This window comes from Zalophus californianus, chromosome 17 (assembly GCF_009762305.2).
Source record: "Zalophus californianus isolate mZalCal1 chromosome 17, mZalCal1.pri.v2, whole genome shotgun sequence".
Taxonomy (NCBI): domain Eukaryota; kingdom Metazoa; phylum Chordata; class Mammalia; order Carnivora; family Otariidae; genus Zalophus; species Zalophus californianus.
In genome coordinates, this window is record NC_045611.1 from 33175707 (window position 1) to 33197350 (window position 21644).

At 40.1% G+C, this 21644-nt stretch overlaps 1 protein-coding gene across 5 annotated transcripts in view; it reads right to left on the minus strand.

Moving 5' to 3' along the window:
* Positions 1-21644, minus strand: part of TENT4B (terminal nucleotidyltransferase 4B) — a 74178-nt gene that overhangs the window by 621 nt on the left and 51913 nt on the right. For 2 of the 5 annotated variants that reach the window (XM_027619550.2, XM_027619546.2), the window contains exons 2-12: positions 20393-20516; positions 17650-17696; positions 16041-16161; positions 13986-14093; positions 11567-11695; positions 10621-10834; positions 9128-9254; positions 8922-9025; positions 8631-8818; positions 6669-6833; positions 4515-5486 (exon numbers count right to left, since the gene is read on the minus strand). In XM_027619550.2, the coding sequence (XP_027475351.1) occupies positions 5310-5486; positions 6669-6833; positions 8631-8818; positions 8922-9025; positions 9128-9254; positions 10621-10834; positions 11567-11695; positions 13986-14093; positions 16041-16161; positions 17650-17696; positions 20393-20516 (1504 nt within the window). In that variant the 3' untranslated portion in view covers positions 4515-5309. Of the gene's footprint in view, positions 1-2775; positions 4381-4514; positions 5487-6668; positions 6834-8630; positions 8819-8921; positions 9026-9127; positions 9255-10620; positions 10835-11566; positions 11696-13985; positions 14094-16040; positions 16162-17649; positions 17697-20392; positions 20517-21644 lie in introns of those variants that run through there. The other 3 variants (XM_027619547.2, XM_027619548.1, XM_027619549.2) reach the window with 3 other exon arrangements.

The window sequence follows — 21644 nt, forward strand, 5'->3', positions numbered from 1 at the left end:
GGATTACAGGACTTTCAAAAGATTTTTTTTTTTAAGTGACTCCTTCAAACTTAAATATATAAAAATCAGAGAGGGATCTTAAATTTTGGAGATTTCAGTTTAGGGACAAAAAGACATACTATGAGAAACTGCAACCAAATATAAAGCGTAATAATGAAACGATTTAGGGCACAGCCATGGACTGCACAGAACCCAAGTTGAAAGGCGAGATAAATTTAAACTCAAAAAAATCTGGCTGATAACCAATAAATAATCGCACTCTCTTTAGAAGGTACGGCTGACTACAATCCGTAAGACAGGAAGGCTAAGTTAGCTTCACTAAGTTACTGGCTTTAGATAATGCTTCTCCTGGGCCTCTGTTTCCCCCGACCCACCCATCCCACGGGTCTGGTAATGGCCAGCTTGTGATACTTCATCATCTGTCATTACTCCAGCATCTTTAAGGTAAAACAACACTCCTAGCAAATTCATCCAGACTATTTCCTTAATGGGGCCCTGGGCTTGTAGTCACATAGAAGCTGCCACAATGACAAGCACACAAGGCCGTCCAGAACCACAGGGACTTACGTTAAAATGCAAAGATGATGTGCAAATACTAATAAACACTTGTGCTGAAATACACAAATTAAGAGATTTCCTGTTATCGTCTGTTCTTAGTGATACGGCTGTTTCCTCTCAGTAAATCCAGGAGATACTTCAAGTTCACAACTACCAAAGGGGATGCGTTCTCTCACTCTCTCTCTCTCTCTCTCTCTCTCGTTCAGTCTCTCCTACAGTGTGACCTCCTTCTGGCTAGTAGACTGTGGACTAGGTTAAATTTAATAGGGTGTATACTTAAGTAGAAAATGTAAAGGCCAAATACTTAAAAATCACAAAACCTGCATTAGAGTAAAACAAACATTAGCAGTGTATTAACGAAAAACTGCCCTTAAGTAAATATTTAATTCTGGATAGCAAGTAGATCAGCAGAGTTTATAAGCAATTCTCCTGGTGAATAATTCTGTCAACATTTGATTTCTACAGCTGGTTAGGTCATTATCTTTGATGGGAAAAAAAAAAGTTGCTCAAGGTGTCAAGTTAAAACAGCTCACAAGAAGATGGGAGAGAAACGGGCTTCTGGGTTATGTCCTTTACGAGCCACGCAAATAACTTCCATGGTAAAATCTGACTTGTTTCTTAGTTACGTAAAATCTCAAGTAGCGTACTGAAATTTGTTCTTTTAACGTTGATTCCACCCATAAATGTTTTGACAAGATAGTCTTGAGGTTCAGAAGCTGAGGCAAGATACAGACAGCACTTCCGAGGAACTGCTCTTACACATCTTTGTTCCCACGGTGATGCTACACCATTCTCTAAATATTTCACTAGATGAATTATGTCACTGATGAAATGTAGAATAAAGAGTGACTGTTAAATATAAGTTTCTACTCAATTAAGCTCAATAGAGCCATTTATGGAATGCTTTCCTCACAAAACAGCTGATGAGAATGTTGCTCCCCTCTAATCGAAGCCGTTGAATGAGCTCGGAGAGCAAGAACTGATGCGTGAGAATGAACTCTTCTGATCATTAACGCTTCAGTATTTATCACAGCAAAATTGGGGATGTCTTTTTTATATGTTACCACTTAGTTTCTGAAAAGTTAATTGAGAAGCAACCAATCTCCTATCAACATTTCTAGTTAGTGACTGAAACACTACGAAATCAACAGCATGTTCTCATTGGAGGAACGGATGTTTCAAACTGTACGTCAACATTGAAGTAAAAGTGACACGCAACCATGAACGATAAGAATATCAACACAACTTAACAGTAATCCCCGATAATGGTGATTTCTAGGGATTTCTACAGAGCAACCTTGATAACTACATCCTAACCTAAATGGAAAGGTCTTTGCCGTGAGCACGTGGCAGCAAGAGGGTCCCGCAGTCCACCGTGGCCATCCTCTCTTCTGGCCCACCTACAGCTCTGGAAACCCCCAACACTAGTCCACAGGTTAAGACAAACACAACTCACACTTACCATGACACGGGAGAGGGAATGAGAAAACACTTGGGAGGTACGAGACTTCAGAGAAAAAAAAAAGACTATTAGTCACACGGTCCCTAGCACGCAGGCTTTTACCCTGTGAAGACTTTACCCAGGAATACCTGGAGCCAAAGCAAATAACCCAAGTTTTAATGACCGGCACAAAATGCAAATAAAGGTAAAACACACTGAAGTTAGGACAAAAATATAGTATGATCAACTGTTGAAGCCTGGAGGGCAACTACATGTAAAGCCAGTAATCAAAGCGAGATTTGAAAACCGTGTGCAACATCTCCAAACAAGACAAAGACACTAAAAACCAGGCACCTTCAATGGACACCTTAAAACTGGAGGGAAAAAAAGCATTTACCTTTGTCATCAACACATAACCACTCAGGGTTTGCGTGGACACGTCTACGAACTATCAGCACTTCTAAAACCAGTACTGAAATGTTTTTATTATGACTTTTCAAGGAGCTTCGACACCAACCAGGTACAAATAATACATGACTGCCAGAGAAATGCCACCACAGCGAGGCAGATTTGTAAGACCCCATTCTACAAGTACGAGCAAAGGAAGGTTATGACTCATGAATATGGATGGACTGTAATATTTAAATGACACATTTCTGATATAGTCACAAAATCTTTATAGAAAGTATTAGAACTCAAAAAAAGAAAAAAGACAGGAGTCAAGTACAGAGATGAAATGTACAAAAACAAATGAGCAGGCAAACTAAAAGTTCTTGAAAGTATTTTTACTTCAGATTGAAAAATGAACAGCTTTCCACACTGTTCATTGCAAGATACACAGTATTCACGAATACAATGCTGGTCATTTGAGGATATGTACACACCTCAATTTCTCCTTCATGCTTTTTCTTTTAGAAAGATACTGTTTACCAAAAAGAAACTTCAGCAGTACAGGAAAAACTATTTTCCCAATAAATTTACGAAAACCTAAGATTCCCAATGGAATCAAGATTATCTTCCCGCTACCACCACCTTAATATAATCACATGCTTATTGGAACGCTAATATCTGCACCCTAAGAGTACATTTACTTTCAACAATGAGGGTGATTCTTAAAACAAAACAAAACAACAAAAGAAAAAAACTTCAGTGTGGTAAATGTAACAATGGATCTCTGCAAGTATTAAGTGTCTGAAATAGGCAGCTAATACTGGATTTAATATTATTTTATAAATAATTGTTCCCTTAGCGGTAAACATCAGTCTACACGTTCGCAAGAGTCCTAGAAATAAATACTGTGATTATGCACAATATGTTATGACAAACTAGGTTCAAAGAACAAAAGCTCAACATCTTGATAAAAATTCTGATCAGAATAAAATGGGACTCGAAAATTTAAAACATTGTCAAAATAACATCACATTTAAAATTTTCCACAGTTTACACAAGTACTAGGAGTTTCCAGTTGTGGAACACATTTTTCTGTTGTGAATTAAAATACGAACATATTGAAAACTGTTAATTTCAGTGATGACGTTAGTTTTGGTCTTACTTTAGCATTATTTTCTTTATAAAAAGTTGCACTAAGTGTCCATTAATGGTCTGATTGGTCTTCAGTATTTCATAAATGTATAGAAAAGAAATTCCTAAGAGCCAATAGTACTTTTTATGTATATATATATATATATATATATATATATGTATGTATATATACACACACATACGTATGTATGTATACATAAAAGAATCTCATTTCAGAAATGGCTATAATTAACAGAGCCACACACACTGATGCTAAACATAAGAGCTTTCACATTGAAAGAAAGCATTTTCAGAAATGTCACTTACACCCTATTATACTCAATATTCCCGAGTTTGAAACTCAACATGTGATGGATAACAGAATTATACATCTCATTGGTGCTCAAAGCTGACCACAACCAAAATTTACAGTAGGATTGAAACAAGCCAATGTTTTAAAAAGTTTTAATTAAAGATAACAATTCCATGGAAGGAGGGGACAAAGAATGGGATGACCAGAAGTATTTGGTCTCAATAAGGCAATACAAAATAGATCCATTATCAAAGACCATTTAATTTTTAAAGATCAACAATACCAAAAGCATAAAGTGGAGTATAAGAAAATAGTTTTTTATAAGTATGATTTAATTAAAGCTGTTTACAGTTATTCTCTCCCACAGTAGTTAAGCATGGATTTAAAAAAGAATAAGAGATGAGAAAAACAAGCCCGCGCGGTACACAGGGTTAGAAGGGCCAGCATGCAAAGTCTGTGGAGCTCGGGGAGTCACTGCAACAGCAACAGGACTGGACGCGGGTGGCCTTTTTTGTCCTATTAGGAAGAAAAACAAAACAAAAAAAGACTGCAAAGGAAACAAACACAAAGTCATGTAGTTGCCCATTGCCCAAGACGACAGCACTATAGAAAACAGTTGCAAGGTAATTCTTAGAGATGACTAGAGATTTTTTCAGTGTTTACACAAAAGTACATAGTACATTTTTTTTTTTTTTTTTTTTTTTTACAAAATAAAACGTCATTTGCCACCATAAACCTTTTCTTTAGAGAGGAAAAATTTTTGCAGCAGGTCACAAGGGTTCTAGTAAGTCATTTCAATGCTGAGGAAAACAAATCGAGTAATAGAACTAATCACTTCCCTATATATGGATGTTAAGATGACAAGTCAGATTATTTTTCAAACTAATCCTGAGAAAAATCTGTTTACAATTTAAACAGTAATGTTATGTAAAAAGTATTAACAAATCCACTATTACAAATATCAATTTCCTATATGGTCATCTATATATACACACAATAAAATGGTAAATATATGCAAAAATATTAAAAAAAAAAAAGAAAACATGCACAGATCACTTTCCCCTTTGGAATCTGGACTTCCTATGGGATACTGTTGTTCTCTTTCCCCACCCCACCCTCTGAAATCGGTTTTTGTTTCTATCACCCTACCCACACTGAATACTATTCCCTATAACTCTGCATAAAGCCAATGAGAAATAGATTTATTTTACATTCAAGCTTTAAATCTTAAAATGACCCTGTTGTAGCATATGACTTATCAAATGAGCAGCCTTTTTTTTTTTCCCCCTTTTTTGCTTGCTTTTTGTTTTTGCGGTTGTCAGTCTTCATGATCCATTCCGTGGCGAGCTGGGAAAAAACGCAGTTGCTAAATCAGAGTCTGAACAGTGTAAGGCTCCCGAATGCCAGGAGTCCCCATCCAACTGTCCTGAGCATGAGATCATTGCACACAGAAGACAGTCCATCGTACAACGCCGACTATCTACAAAGGTCTGAGAGGGGGGCATCCCTCTTGTGTTTCCTCTTTTTGCCATGGTAATACTGATTATTTGATTTGCCTTGATGCTGTTTGTTTGTCATCAAGGAACCATGGCTTGTTTGAGTTGTACCTTGGAAGCCTTTGCTGGAAGAACGAAAGAGCCTTGCTGATCCGTGCTGCAGAGAAAGAAAGTGGTCAAAGAGACATCAGTCCTGTGGATTCAACAGAGCACTCGCTAAGACCTGACTTGGGGCGCTTTTAAAACGAGGAATACACTGACTTATGTAGCAAGCAGAAAACGATGCTACAGGGGTTTCACTCTCTTGAGCTCTAACACTCTTTCATTCTTTTTTAATGGAAATATTGGAATACTGCCTTGACTTCTTAACAGAGTGCACGGAACGTGAAACTGTCCTCAAGGAACCTATCCACCAATGTACTACATAATAAATGGCATTACTGGAAGAAGCGCTTAGACACACAGGTACACTGCCAGGTCAGGGGTCATCACGACCGGCAGCCCCTTCCCTGCTCTCGGTCACTTTAACTGCCACTTGTGAATGGATCTGGGTGTGGTGCACATGATGAAGCTGAAAACTGGATTCTAGGAGTCAGGTCAGACATGAGGTGACCAACATTAAGAGTTCATCTCTACTGCCAAGAGGCCTTCCCCAGGGTCCCCAGAGTCCCCAGGGTACTGAGGGTCAGAGCCCAGTATGAAATGGCTCCTTTCCTCATGTTGATTCATTCATGATTAATAAAATTTCAGGCAACTATAAAACTGAAAATAGAGTATTTTCTGTGGCCTTTTTAAGTCAAAGCTGATAGGAATTGACTGACCATAGTTGACCACTGCCCAATCATTTCAACACAAGCAACTAGGTACTGAATATTAAAATATAAAAAAAGGATATGTTACTCCCAGATATGCACAACATTGCTGTGAGGTCATGTACAAGCTTCATGTGAGCTTACTTCAAGTACAAGTCAATCTTTTTGTAACTCTGCAATGTTTTTAATGCTCCATCTGTAATAAGGTGGGTTGGCTGGAACATCTTATAAGAACCAGTCTTAAATTCCCACAAAGGTTTACATTACAATGGTGTCTCATAACGATCTTCAGGACATCCTATTACTAGAAGCACTGCGCTTTGGAACCTCTTAGAAAAAAACAGGTTTGTTCTTTAAACCTAGAGTTTTCTTCAAATCCACGATGGATGGATGGATGGATGGATGGATGGATGGATGGATGGCTGGATACACGGATACACATACATACACGTGTATATATTCACGTGTACGAAATTCCAAGTATGTTGTATCGAATACTAACCATCAAGAAAACACATTCCACACACCTGAGATTTGTTGGTGCTGTTGGAGGTGTTAGTGGTTTGGGTGCTCTGCATTTTCCCAACTGCCTGAGAGGACTCTAAGGACACATCTTGCGACCCTACTCGGTTCCCGGCGGATGGACGGCAGAGCAGCTGTTTCGGGGTTTTGCATGGTGTCGCGTCGGAATCCTAACACAAGTCATATGAGTTATAATGTGGCATATTAATAATTTAGAAATTCAGTATTAAGGAGGCTAAACAACTTCAGCTAAGTACTCTCCGGACTAAATTTAAACATCTGGGAGTTGAAGGAGGCACCCCAAGGAATTTATAAAATTAACTGCTTAAGCTTTCCTTCTTTCATAAATTTCCCTCCAAACATTCCAAGTGGCTTATTTTATCAGAGGGTCTCTGTTTGTTGCTAAAGCCATTGCCCACGCCTGACCTTGTTAATCGGCCTTGAAGGGGCTCACAGAGGTCCAGGTTTATCTGCACGTCTATTTACAGGAAATGAACCCTGGTACCGTGGAAAGAACGTGGCCAAGACAAGGCCCTAGGTCCCTGACTCAACCAAAACCAAAATGATTGATTCAAAAGGCTCAATTTCTGCAAGTCTGCGATGACCAATCAGTGAGGCCTCCAACCAAACACCCCACGTGGTGAAGGGCTTCCTGGAGACAGTGGGCTGCACCCCAGCTGTTTCTAGGCTGCCTGGGCCAGGGCTGGGCCACTTCTCCCCTCAGAGCTACCCTTCACCTGCACACTCTACCCAGCGGCTCAGAGGCCCACACTCCTTGTCCCTAAGGCTCCCTCCTGAGGCCGGCTCTGTTCCCGCCCCACTGTGTCTGCGACATGCAGCTCGGCTGCGTCCTCCACATGGTAGATCGTGCCATAGGAGGCTTCGTGACTCCACCATGATACACGGTCAGCAACAACAACATAAAATTACGTCCCTTCCGTATTTAGATTACTCTTTCCTTCATACGCTTAAATAAAGTCAAAACTCAAATAATTGGTAAGCCCATTTTATATTTCAATTAAGTAAACTCAACCTGATGAGGAAAAGTAACTGTAGGTATAAGTGCTCCTAAGAATTCAATCAGGGCTAGCGTCACACAGTAGAGGCAGGGCTGCCAGGGGCCTCGGGGAAGGAGGAATTGTGAGGGGCTGCTAACAGGTGTCTTTCCAGAGTGACGGTCACGTCCCAGACTTAGTGCTGCTGGCTGCACGGCAGCATGAACACACTGAAAACCACTGAACTGCACATTTTATGTGAATTATATCTCAATTGTTGAAACTTCAATCAAGAAGCTCAAAAACAGTATTGAGTGAAGGAGCCTTACGCAAAAGAGTATACACTCTCATCATTCCACTTATGTGAAATTCTGGAACAGGCAAAACTAACCTGTGGAATCAGAAAATCCTAACAGCGGTTACCTCCAGGGTGGAATTCAGGACTGACGGGAAAGCATCATGAAGGACTTCTCTGGGCTGATGGTAATAGTCTGTATCTTGTTATAGGTGGGGTTACACACGTGTATACAGTTGTTAAGATTTAGTGAGGTACAATCCATTTTATATCAAAGGAAAAAACTAACCGAATGCTAAACTGTGGTTGGTGAGGAGCGCACTGCTGTACTTGGGGGAAGTGCCTGTAACTTACTTTGAAATGTATCGAAGAATAAGATGAATTAGTAGACAGAGGGATGAATGAATGGCTAGCTATGGGATAAGCAAGTGACATGTTAATGGTAGAATCTAATGGTAAAATATATGGACGCTCACTAAAATTCTTTCACTTTTGCTGTACGCTTGAAAATTTTAATCCAGTGTTGGGGACGTGTATAATCAGTGAACTTATTAAAATTTTCCAGTAACAAATAAGAAAAGGAGTTAGGCTTAGCCGTCTAGACAGAGTTACCACCCCGCCCCCGCAACAGAACTCCTAGGTCTCTAGGTGCAGAAAAGCCATGTCCTCATACTTACGACATCACTAGAGCTGGACTGTGTGGCAGAAGAGGAAGACACTGGACCTGATGAAGAGTTTGAAGAGTGTTTACTAAGAGATTCCGAGGTTTTACTTCTACATTTTCCAAGGGCTTCATTTTCTTCAGATAGATTATTATTACATTTATCTAACTGCTGAGTATCTACTATCAAGGTAACACCATTTCCTGAAAGAGTGGCAAAAGATTGGAAAACGTTTCTTCCCATTAAACACACACAACACAGAAAAGCCACTAATGCTCAGTCAATCAATCAGTGAAAAACTCTTACCATTGCATGAAGGCTCCGGCCTATTCTGCAAGCCCCACTGCTTTGATATCCAATCTCTGTACGTGGCAACTTCGTCCGTTACTCTAATTATTCTACCTAATATGCTGCATGTGTTTAAAGAAAAAAGAGGGGGGGGTTCATTAATTTGGAGATAAGAAGCCACAACCAATTCTGACCCAATGGGCTGACTTTAGTTAAGCCTTTACCTCTCCGTTTCATTGTTGGGATAATACTTGGCTATTGGTGATACAGCGTGACTCAAAACAACATAGGCATAATCAAAGGCCTGTTTCACTTGCATGGCCCCATATGAACTCCTTCCAACGTCGTTACCTTTAAAAGAAATGTATATAGAAGACAGTAAGCATGACCATTGCTTAGTAAGAACTAAATGCTCATGGGCCCTCTTCCAGAAGAGCAAGGGCAATTGCTTTCCTGCTACAGTTGCACAAAGAATCTGGGCAGGCGGTTGTCCCCACAACTCCCCAGGCTCTGAGCCTGTGTATCATGCAGTAAGTACATTATGGCATATAAATTGCCCAAGGGCTTCTGGCCCAACAGGGACTATCCCATAATACAGTCATGCAAACAAAAGGAGTTAACTGCCTGCTCTCTCCTAAGAGTGAAACTAAGCTAAATGAGACATCCCTATTTTTTGTTTCTATTAGCTATCTAAATATCTCTGGCAGGAAACTATGAGCTCCCGAAGAACAAGGCCCACTTGCTGAAAATCTTTGTGTGCTTTGCGTCGACTAGCCTCCCGATAAACATTTCCTCAATGAATAAACACGCAGAACTATGTTTATAATATGGCACAATCAGCCAGAAAAGAGCCCCTAGGCAACTATTCTCCCTCTGACCTCCCCTCTCTTATCCATTTTCAAAGTTAACACAGTTAAGCAAATGACTAAAAGCATCTCCACTGAAGTCTGATAATGTAGAATCTAAATACTTTACAAGTATGGCAAGAAAAAAATATTGCCCAGAAAAACTAGGATACAAGCAAACAAACATAACCCCACGTAAGCAAGAAAAGGGTCTGCTGGTCCCTTTCAAGCCAACGTGAAGCTGGAGAAGGCACAGGGAGACCATGCAAAATTAAAAGAGGAAAGAAGGGGCCCAAAAGGAAAATAGACGGGTCTCTTTGAGCCCTTTCGCTCATTGTTTCTGAGGTATACTATGCTCACTGCCTCTGAGGACTTCAGAAACCTCACTTAAAGCCCTGACTGACAACAGGCTGGAACTGGGGGCAATGAGGACCCAACAAAGCAGAAAAATGGCCTTCACACTGTGCACAAATGCCCCCAATGGCTAGTACCTATACTCCTTGGCCTCGCAGGGTCAAATGGATTCTACTCCCAACACACTGGGAGTATGCGGTGTGCTTTTCTGGTGTATATGCACACACGCATGTGTGTGTTTTCGTATGTTTTCTTACAAGATATTTTTATGAAAAAGAATGAATACAATCAGAAGTTAGTATTTCATTTTTCATCTAAAGAGAGATTTTATTTTAAAGATTTATTTATTTAAGTAATCTCTACCCCCAACGTGGGGCTCGAACTCACGACCCCAACATCAAGAGTCACATGCTCCAATGACTGAGCCAGCCAGGTGCCCCTCCTCTAAAGAGAGTTTAAAGTACAATACTGACAATGTCCTTTCTTTGAATGCCCACAAATTTACCTAATTTCAATACCTGGTTGTAAAGGATCTTCAATATAAAGCATCGATGGCCTGTAGCCATCGAGCATATTTTTCTGTACTTCATCTTTGGCCACATATGAACCACCATCCTTTATCCGGATGCCAGTCTTTAAATAATTGAAGTGTCGTCCATATAATTCAAAAAATTCTATTAAGAGAACACCATAGTTTGTATTGGGGATGCAAGCATCTTCCCTGGGATGTAACTAAAATCAGGAAGAAAAAAAAAAAAAGAAATTATATTGGATTTTCTCTAAATTATCAAGGTGGGGAAAATAAGTGCCATCCTAACTTTGACAAGACACTACTATTTGAATTTTGGTTAGGACAGCAGCCAACAGGAAAACTGAGGCACAGAAGCTATGTTGCCGTTATAGACAACACGAAAGCCCAAGGGTGCCCAACTAGTGGGTGACAATCTGTTTATAAAATTCAAGGCTGAATTTTACAGCTGCCCCGGGATGCTGACGGGCTGACGTGGCCCAACACATCAGTGAAGCCATTCTGCCTCACGAGCGACACCATGCCTCACAAATACATTCAGACAATATTAAGACTTCAAACTCATTCTACCCAGATAGCAGATCTCAATTCCAGCTGAACTTCCAAGAGGCTTAGAAGATATTCTTGTTTTGGCATTTATACTACTATTTAAATTTATGAAAACCACGCCATACCTATGTATGTTAAAATCTGAGTGAAAATTCTCAAAACTACTAGAACATATGGGATTAAAAAGAAAAAAAGTTCTTTCCTGGGCTTTAAAAATACTTATTTGTGAAATTATAAAAAAGGTACCCAACCCAGTTTAAAGGAGTCATAAGTAATTAAGGGAAGCATTCCAATTAGAACTTGATCTCAATTTTTTCCCAAAATGATTCTGAATTGATTTATTTTATTTTGGTGTACACTAGGCATTGTATAATCAAACAACTTACCTGAAGGAAACTGACTGCCATTAAAAAGAGACTGTATGAACCAATTCCACCTGTAAATACTTCATTAAGGTCCCTCTGTAATAAGAATTGTTTCAATACTAAAACCAAGTATGGTAATACAGGATATTTCTGAAAAAGAAAATTATATTTTCAGTGAATTCCTATTTCAGTAATTGTGCTAAGCATTATCAGGAGCATAAACTGGTCCTTACATTACAAACTTTAGTGGAGATATCCAATACACTTAATTTTCTATTTTAAGAGCAAGCTAGAAAAAAGTAAGCTGTAAGTAATTAAGGATTTTCTTCTCACATCTAAAAATCTAAAACAGGTAGATGTAAATAATGGCATCCAAGTACTCACCATGGGACAGAAATACTAGCAATATATATTTGATGACACTCATTTATTTATTACCATGTTTATTACCATATTGAATATTTATTTATTTTTCACCATATTAATTTATTTATTACCATATGCTACTGACTTGTAAACAGGTAACAGAAACAGTACAGGACCAGTTCTCAACGCTTAATGCACTAAGTCAGTGGGTTTGAAGCAATCGCTTTTCTCAGGGGACACTCCAGCAAACAGACCAGGGTCTTTCAGATGACTGTGCCCAGTGCCAGAGCAGGCGCAGGGGCAGTCCTGCCTGCTGTCTTCCATGTGGGCAGGTGACCACACACAGACCCACCTTGCACGCTTTACAGAGATGGGTGAGAACCCCTTAGCTGGCAAACACGGACAGCGAGTCCATCTTTTACTCAAGCACGGACTCCTTAAGTGCTCTCCACAAGCCAGGCGCTGGGCTAAGGATGTTGAGGGGAACACAGCAGACCCAAACATCTAGAAAGAAGTCTTAATGGCCACTATCTAGGAGTAATAGAATTACTAGTGATTTCTAGTCTGTTCTTGACACTTAGAATGAACACATACTGCTTCCAAAAGAAACAACAAAGTCTATGCTTTTGCAAATCATGTCAAAGCAAGCAAGCATGAGAAATAACAAAAAATCTTTGGAGAAATAATCATTCTTAAACATTATGGTCAAAAACATAAATAGATGGGTCTCTTTAAAGCACAATCAGGCAAATTTCCAACAGAATTTGATCTGCATATACCCTTTGACCCCGAAACTCCACTTCCAGAATCTTCCTACAAACAATTTTATAAGTGTAAAGAAAGATGCAGGTATGGAAGGATGTTCAAGCACTTTCTGTGAAAGCGAAAAACCCTGGAAACATCACCAGGGGAGTACGACACAAAGCATGAGGTAGCCTGACAAAGGACCACTGTGTTGTCAATGAAAAGAATGAAGGAAACCTGTTTGTGCTGATATGAAAAACTCCAAAAAAATATGAGATGATGTGTATATAGCATATTATTCTTTTTGTTAAAAATTTCAAGAGGATAATCATAGGAGACAAACAGGGTTGCTGGGGGGAGGGTGGGAGGAAAAGATAACAGAGTTCGCGTAAAATTTAAAAATTTCTTGGAAAAACAAAAATTTCAAGAGGATAAACAAGCCAAAAAGAAAGCTTGATGATGGTAAATCCCATGAAGTTGATTTAAGCATAAGGTATAAAATGACTCATTTTTCATTTTCCTCTGATATTGGTAAATTTTCTATCACGCATATTATTCTTAATTTAAAAAAAAGGTTTCTTTTCTGGGAAAAAGAAAATTTCCACACACCAAACACCTCCCAAAGAGTGGGATTATGGACAATCTTTTTCTTTCTCTGCTTTCCTGTACTCTGCACATTTATACAGGAATATAATGTTTACAACACGATAAGGTAGTTAAATTTTTTTTTCTCACAAAGAAACGAAAAAGGTGAATCTGTAGAATTGATTAAAAAAAAGTATTCTGAATGGATAGAAAAGATATTCTAGGTGAACCAAAGCAGTTAACAGTTTTTAGCTTAAGGAGAAAAAGGCTGACATGTGTAAGCATGTGAATGTTCTGTAGATGTTGACAAATTCTTCCCTGTCTTGGAAGAACATCGAACAAATGAAAACAGACATTAAATCACCTCAAGACAAAGTACGGAAGCCTGCAGGAACTACCTTACAAGTGACTTGGGGGGGGGGGCTCAGGAGGTTCTTCATCTACACTCTTAAGAGGTTAAAAGCAGACAAGAATGATTATTCAGCATCTTAGTCCTTATCTCCCCTAAAAGGAAGGATCGAGAGCAGAGAAATTCTTCAAAAGCTTTCCAAACCCTTGACTTGAGGTCCCATTATAAATTACTGATTATTACAAGCAGAGTCCAGGAAAAGTAGGGCCACTGCACAGGAAAGAAGTACTTGTCAGCAATACACACATAAAAACAGTTTCGCAAAGCGTATCAGAACCTCCAAACAAAAGTCCATTTCTCCGAGTCTCACTGAATCCACACTATGAATTCTCTGACCTTGGTAAAATCTTTGATGAGGTCGGCTGCTCTCACACCGTTCTGTACATTAAAGCTGATATCAACTTTCACTTCAGTAAAAGAATCTGTTAATTTAATAATAGGTACCTAGAAAGAGAAGAAAAGCAAAAGGCAAAATTAAAACACTTAAACAACATAATCAGGGGATGGAAAAGTTACTAGACTTGAGGTCTCCACCTCCTCATGAGGACGGAAGAACTCCTGAGTGTCCTGAAAACTACACACCACACTTCCCTCGGCCTGTTAGATACTTTACATATTTAGCATTTAACCTCATACACTGTATTGCATCATTTCTATTGGCTGAGAATTTTGAAATCACGTAACAAAAACCTTTCTCAATATTTTGTACTTTGAATAACAGTTTCCAGCTCAGTATAACATCAAGAATTATGAATGTCAGGCCTTCAGCAAATTGTTCCTAATTAGAAAGCTGCTAGATTAGGTGAAACACAATAATCCACTGGTATTATTGGTCAATTTTGCAAATAGCCCATAAAACAACCTACCAAGAGAAGTTAAGACATGAGAATTATTCTCAAATTTAAAAAATGATTGAATGATTTATATGAGATATTAGAAATTCTTAAAAAAAAAAAAAAGGCAAACCATAAGAGACTCTTGAGGAAATAAACTGAGGGTTGATGGAGGGGAGGGGGGTAGGGGAATGGGGTAATTGGGTGATGGGCATTAAGGAGGGCACTTGATGTAATGAGCACTGGGTGCTATATGCAACTGATGAATCACTGAACTCTACCCTTGAAACTAATAATAAAGTATATGTTAACTAAACTGAACTTAAATAAAAAATTATATAAAAAAAAAAAAAGGCTCTGGGGCACCTGGCTGGCTCAGTCAAGAGAGTATGTGATTCTTGATCTCAGGGTCGTGACTTTGAGCCCCATGTTGGGTACAGAGATTAAATAAATTTTTTTTTAAAGGCTCTATTTGCGCCATGTATTAGAAAACTCAGGCCAGCAAACTCTATCTGCAGAATTGGGTTTCCAAATTAATAGCTTTTTATAAGAAATAGTATAAGTTGTTTTTGTCCTAAGGAAAGCTAACATAAAAAACTCCAAACTTCTAAAATAGATTCGATTTATTTCTATAATGAGCATCCATGAACGTTCTTTAATGGCCTTTCTAGATAAAGTATCAAGTTACTTGATCAACAAAATTTCAATCACAGTTGCCCCTTGAACAACACAAGTTTCAACTGTGCGCTTAACTTTTACACAATTTTACACAATACCGTAAATGTACTGTCCTTACGATTTTCCTAACATTTTCCTCCCTCTAGCTTGCTTTATTCTAATAACGTAGTATATAATACATATAACACACAAAATATGTGCTAACCAACTGTTTATGTTATCAGTAATCCTCCCAGTCAGCAGACGGCTCTTAGTAGTTTTGGGGGCATCCAAAGTCACATGTGGATTTTTTTTTTTAAGATTTATTTATTTGAGAGAGCAAGAATGAGAGAGAAAGAGAGCACATGAGAGGGGGGAGGGTCAGAGGGAGAAGCAGGCTCCTCGCTGAGCAGGGAGCCCGATGCGGGACTCGATCCCGGGACTCCAGGATCATGACCTGAGCCGAAGGCAGTTGCTTAACCAACTGAGCCACCCAGGAGCCCCACATGTGGATTTTCAACCGTGTAGGGGACCCCCATGCTGTTCAAGAGTCAACTGTATATATAATTTTTCAAGGACAAACAGTAAGAGAGAAGAACAACATCATCTGTATAACTATAAGCTGTTTAATAGATCGCCATATTTTTATTTATACTTTTTTATATTTAAAAACTCTACAGTGGGTATTATATATAAGATCGAGTAATTTTTTAAAGAAATATATAACCACAAGTTCATTTGTTTCACAAACAAAATTTATATACAAGGACTGTGATCATTAATGAAAGGAAAGAATCATTTATTGAGAAGCCAACTATGCTCACCAAAATTAAATTTTAATTTTTTAAGTTTCATGCATTAGTAACTAGAGATTTTTCAATGAAATGTCAGAAGAACTTACAGTTGCTTTGTCTAGAACTTTCACCGAATCCTCATCAGCAACTTTATGTTTCCGAAGGGCTTCTTCCAGGGTCCAGAGGGGAAGGTTCTCCCACTTCCCAAATACCACGAGATCGATGTCACTGAACACAGAACACAGAACACACACACAAAAGTTGTTTGAAGAAGAAACTGTACTTGTTTTCACTTAGGTTCAGGCTTCCAGACTTCAAATTAGTGCAGTGAAAACCTATTTCTCACACTGCCCAATGAAGACCAAATGTGTTGGTGGAGGCTGCTTTTTAGAGGGGAAGGGGAGGCTGGTGACTGTAACAACCATCTCCTCCTAGTCATTTCGCAGAAGTCAGGCCTCAGGAAACAGGGTGATTTTGAAAGAAGTAAAGCCTCAGAGAACACCAGTGAACATTTCCTGTTTGTGAAGGTTTCTGGGACTAAAAAACTTAAGACATGCCCATGTGGATGAGATTAACTGATTAACTCTGATTTAGATAATTAAGTGTAAAAAGTAAGTTGCAAACAGTGTATGTAGGATGCCACCATTTGGATGAAAAAGGAAGAAGACACACGCCCATTTCCTTTTATATGTATAGAATGTTCCAGGGAGGATGTGTGAGAAACCAGTACCAGTGGCTCCTCCAGGAGCAGGGGACACAGGTGGGGTCCAAGCTTTTCACTGTAATTATTGTGTGCCTTTTCCATCTGAACTATGGGAATGTACTACATATTCAGAAAATTCAATTAAAATTTTCAGTGACTCAGGGTTTTGCTAAAACTCAGAATCTAAATAAGGAAAAATATTCATGAATGCCAAGTTGGATATTTTATGGCTTTTATGGGCCTACGATAGCAACGGGCAGAACAGAAATTGCTAGGATCTCTCCACATCAACACATTTTAAGTTTGGGTAAAGTAGATCAAATCAAGCTCAAATCCAAAAACATGATGGATGCCTACAGTTAAAATCATACTGTACTGTGCACCCAAAACTGTGTTAGGAGGGTAAATCTCACATGAAGTATTCTTACCACAATAAAAGCAAAAGCAAACACATGGTGAAATTTCAGTTTATAGAAAACAGGTTTTCACCCCTTGGGGAAGGCTCATCATCCCCCAAAAGGCCCCACCCTGCCCCAGGCCATGGGCCACGACTGGCCTCATTTAAGGAGACTGAAATTAGTAAGGGGCCTTCCTCAGAGAAGAGTCTGGAGCCTGAAGCTCCGGGTCCGGATGCTGGAACAACTGCTAATAGTCTTAGTTCTTAATAAGAAATGACAGGGCTGTCATTCCGGAGTGTAAAAGGCTGCATCGTATAATACGACATCGACGGCTGAGTTAGTGGGTTCAGTTATGGAGGCGAACAGTTCTCTGCAGGCAGGTGGTCAACTGCCGAAATTGTTAACGGAGTCCACTTTCACATCTATCCCAGGTGACAGAGGTGTCAGTTTGAGAGGATCATCTCAAGTGATATCCTACCCTCAAGGTAATTCAAATAAAATACAGATAAAGTGAATTTTCATTTCATAAATCTCTTTTGTTTCTACTCTTCCACCATCAATAGCCAAAATCCAGAAAAAGGCACAATCCCCTGAAAGCTTCATAAATGTACTAACCTAGTAGGTAAATACAGGCCAGTTTTAAAACTTCCAAATATCTGGACCTGAAATAGAAAAAATTATTAACATTAAAGTATCCAATGAAAAGCCACCATGCTATGGAGAAATGTTGGGGTTTTGCTACCCTCTGTTGGTGTTTTTTAGTACTACAAGAGCATTTTTTTGTTTGTTTTAAGATTTTATTTATTTACTTGACAGAAACACAGTGAGAGAGGGAACACAAGCAAGGGGAGTGGGAGAGGGAGAAGCAGGCTTCCCGCAGAGCAGGAAGCCCGATGCAGGGCTCGATCCCAGGACCCTGGGATCATGACCTGAGCCAAAGGCAGACGCTCAACGACTGAGCCACCCAGGTGCCCTAAGGGCATTTTTTTTATAACACCATGGCTTTCCGGAAGCAGGAATGCTACCTCTCATATGCAGACATTAGGAAAATACTTTAAACTTACAAGGTTAAAATATCAAATGCCCAGACTGAAATAGAAAACTTTCAAAAGTAATATTCAAGTCACTCGTGTTCCCTTATAAGGCAGAGACATGTTCAACAAAGGCATAATTTGGGTTCCCTAGGCGAGAATCTTCTCGAGGGCCCATGAGTTAGGGTCAGCAGCAGGCCAGCTCCACGGAGAACAGCAGGCAGTGTCATCCTAACGCCTTGCTGAGGCGTAAAACCAGACACATCCTATCTCAGCCAGGGAGCACAGCAGAAGGCTCAGGGTGGGCGAGGAATTGCAATAAAGGGTGAACACTCGGCCCCAGAGGTGAGATGGACCCGGGAATGGAATCACAGGTACGTGTCTCTCCCCTGGGAACAAAAAGATGGATAAAACCCCCCACCTCCAGAGGAGGAGAATTAATTTAAATCACGGTTTCTCAACCTCAGCACGGCTGATGTTCAGGGCAGACAGCTGTCTGTGAGGGGCTGTCCTGTGCATTGTACAATGTTTAGGAACATCCTTGGCCTCTACCCACTATATGCCCAGAGCACCTTACCAGTCAATGATAATCAAAATGTCTCCAACACTGCCAAGGGACCCCTGGGTGGCAAACTCACCCGCCGCTGAGAGACACAGACTTGGAGCACATGGGAGAATCCATGTGACCACACAGTAGCTGCTCAATAAAATAAAATTGACCCCCCCCCACCATCAACCCCTTCCCTTCACCTACAGTATTTTATTCAAAGATTTTCTGTTTTGCCAACTGGACAAAAGAAACTTCCCTAGCACCCCCATCACCATCCCATGACAAAGTCTAAAGAAAAGCCATGTAACACAGAGTAATGGATTCTAACTTCTTTGAATGCACAAAATTGTGTAACAGACCCTCAAAAAAAAAAAAAAAGCCCTAAAAAAGTATTCACTTAGTTTCAACAACAAGAATCACAAATAAGCAGCAAAGAGGAAATCTTGGGTTCTGTTCACTGGGTGGGTCTGCAGAGGGAGACAAGGAAGGGCCAGAAAGAAGGAAACAGCAGTATCAAGAAAGGAAAACAGACTTATGCCTGCATTTGCCTAAGAAAATGAACTTCTAATGACATAAGAAACTTCTACTTGAGAGCTACCATACGACCCAGGAATTGCACTACTGGGTATTTATCCCAAAGATACAAATGTAGGGGTCCGAAGGGGTACGTGCACCCCGATGTTTATAGCAGCAATGTCCACAATAGCCAAACTGTAGAAAGAGCCAAGATGTCCATCAACAGATGAATGGCTAAAGAAGAGGTGGTATATATACACAATGGAATATTATGCAGCCATCAAAAGGAATGAGATCTTGCCATTTGCAACGATGTGGATGGAACTGGAGGGTGTTATGCTGAGTGAAAGAAGTCAATCAGAGAAAGATATGTATCATATGACCTTGATATGAGGAATTCTTAATCTCAGGAAACAAACTGAGGGTTGCTGGAGTGGTGGGGGGGTGGGAGGGATGGGGTGGCTGGGTGACAGACATTGGGGAGGGTATGTGCTATGGTGAGCGCTGTGAATTGTACAAGACTGTTGAATCACAGATCTGTATCTCTGAAACCAATAATGCAATATATGTTAAGAAAAAAAAAAAAGAAGAAGATAGCAGGAGGGGAAGAATGAAGGGGGGGAAATCGGAGGGGGAGACGAACCATGAGAGATGATGGACTCTGAAAAACAAACTGAGGGCTCTAGAGGGGAGGGGGGGTGGGGGGATGGGTTAGCCTGGTGATGGGTATTAAAGAAGGCACGTTCTGCATGGAGCACTGGGTGTTATACACAAACAATGAATCATGGAACACTACATCACAAACTAATGATATAATATACGGTGATTAACATAACAATAAAAAATTTAAAGAGAAAAAAAACTTCTACTTGACATTTTCATTTGGCTATAAACAATTAACATTTGTACCAGCAGGTTGGAATAAAACAGTAGTGGGATTTTCCTACATCAGATCCAGTAACACACTACTACAAGAAGGCCTGATCTTTCTTCTCTGTATACTAACGATTCCTAAATGTAGTTTACCTTTAGTATTGCTATTCAGCACTACAAAGAAAGAGTTTTAACTAAGTCAACCGATTCACTGCAAAAATTAGGATGCCCCGAATTCTAAAGGCTAGAGGAAACCATTTGCCTTTAAAATTTAATTGGACCATAAGTGGTGAGACGCACATAGACTTGAGTATGAGGACTGAGACTCTCTCCAGCCTGTGCACAGGGACAGCGCCCTCAGCACCCAGCTACCCAGACAGGTACTCACATCCGCACTGGGCCAGAGCTCCTTAATCACACTCTCGATCCTGTTCACCACCTCCATCCGCATCTTCTCCTCCTCTGGTCTTGGAGACATGTATTCATAAAAATCACTGATTTCTTCATGCAGACTGAAGGAAAAAAAAAAAAGCAGGGAAGTTAATATTATAGGCAACGCCAGTCTGATGAGAAATCACTATCTTAAATACCCTTATCTAATTAAGTCTTATAACTTCACTGATGACTTTATGTTCATAGATTTCTACCTTAATTTTAATGTTACAACTGATGCTAGGCTAAGATGGGAATATACAGAATTTAATAAAAAAAAATGCCGTAAGAGTTACATTAAATAAGAAATTCCAAGAAGTCTTTTTTTTTTTAAAGATTTTATTTATTTGATAGAAAGCGAGAGAGCACAAGCAGGGGGAGCAGTAGAGGGAGAGGGAGAAGCAGGCTCCCCGCAGAGCAGGGAGCCCGATGCGGGGCTCGATCCCAGGACCCTGGGATCGTGACCTGAGCTGAAGGCAGACGCTTAACCATCTGAGCCACCCAGGCACCCCAAAATTCCAAGAAGTCTTAACGGCAACAGAGTGTAGCAGCTACCGTGGACTAGATTAATGTGCCCGTGCAGAACACTCACTGCGTGGACATGCGCTGGTGACATTTTTTTTATTTTTAAATTTTAATATGGAAGGCCCGGCCTCTGCCTTTACACTTCAATCCGGTAGACACCAACACAGAAAGATACAGAATCCAGATGCCACAGGTGAGCTTCCTGGCCATAGAGCCCTGACCCTCTCACCCCTCTATGATCTATTCCTAACAGCAGCAAAACAGCATGTCTTTTGGGGCGCCTGGGTGGCTCAGTCGTTAAGCATCTGACTTGGGCTCAGGTCATGATCTCAGGGTCCTGGGATCGAGCCCCACATCGGGCTCCCTGCTCGGCGGGAAGCCTGCTTCTCCCTCTCCCATTCCTCCTGCTGTGTTCCCTTTCTCACTGTGTCTCTCTGTCAAATAAATAAAAATCTTTAAAAAAAAACAAAACAGCATGTCTTTTGTGATGTTTGCTTAGTGAATCAAGCGTCAGATGAACAAGTGAGCCAGGGACCGTCAGCAGAGACCTGAAAAGAATGGCCAGCAGACAAGGCTCCATGAAGGAGCTAAAGATTTCCAGAGCCCAGGAGGAAGGAGGCTGCCCGGGGAAGCACTAAGCAAACTCCACGGGCTGCGAACGATGGAGGTGCAGGAGAAGCCAC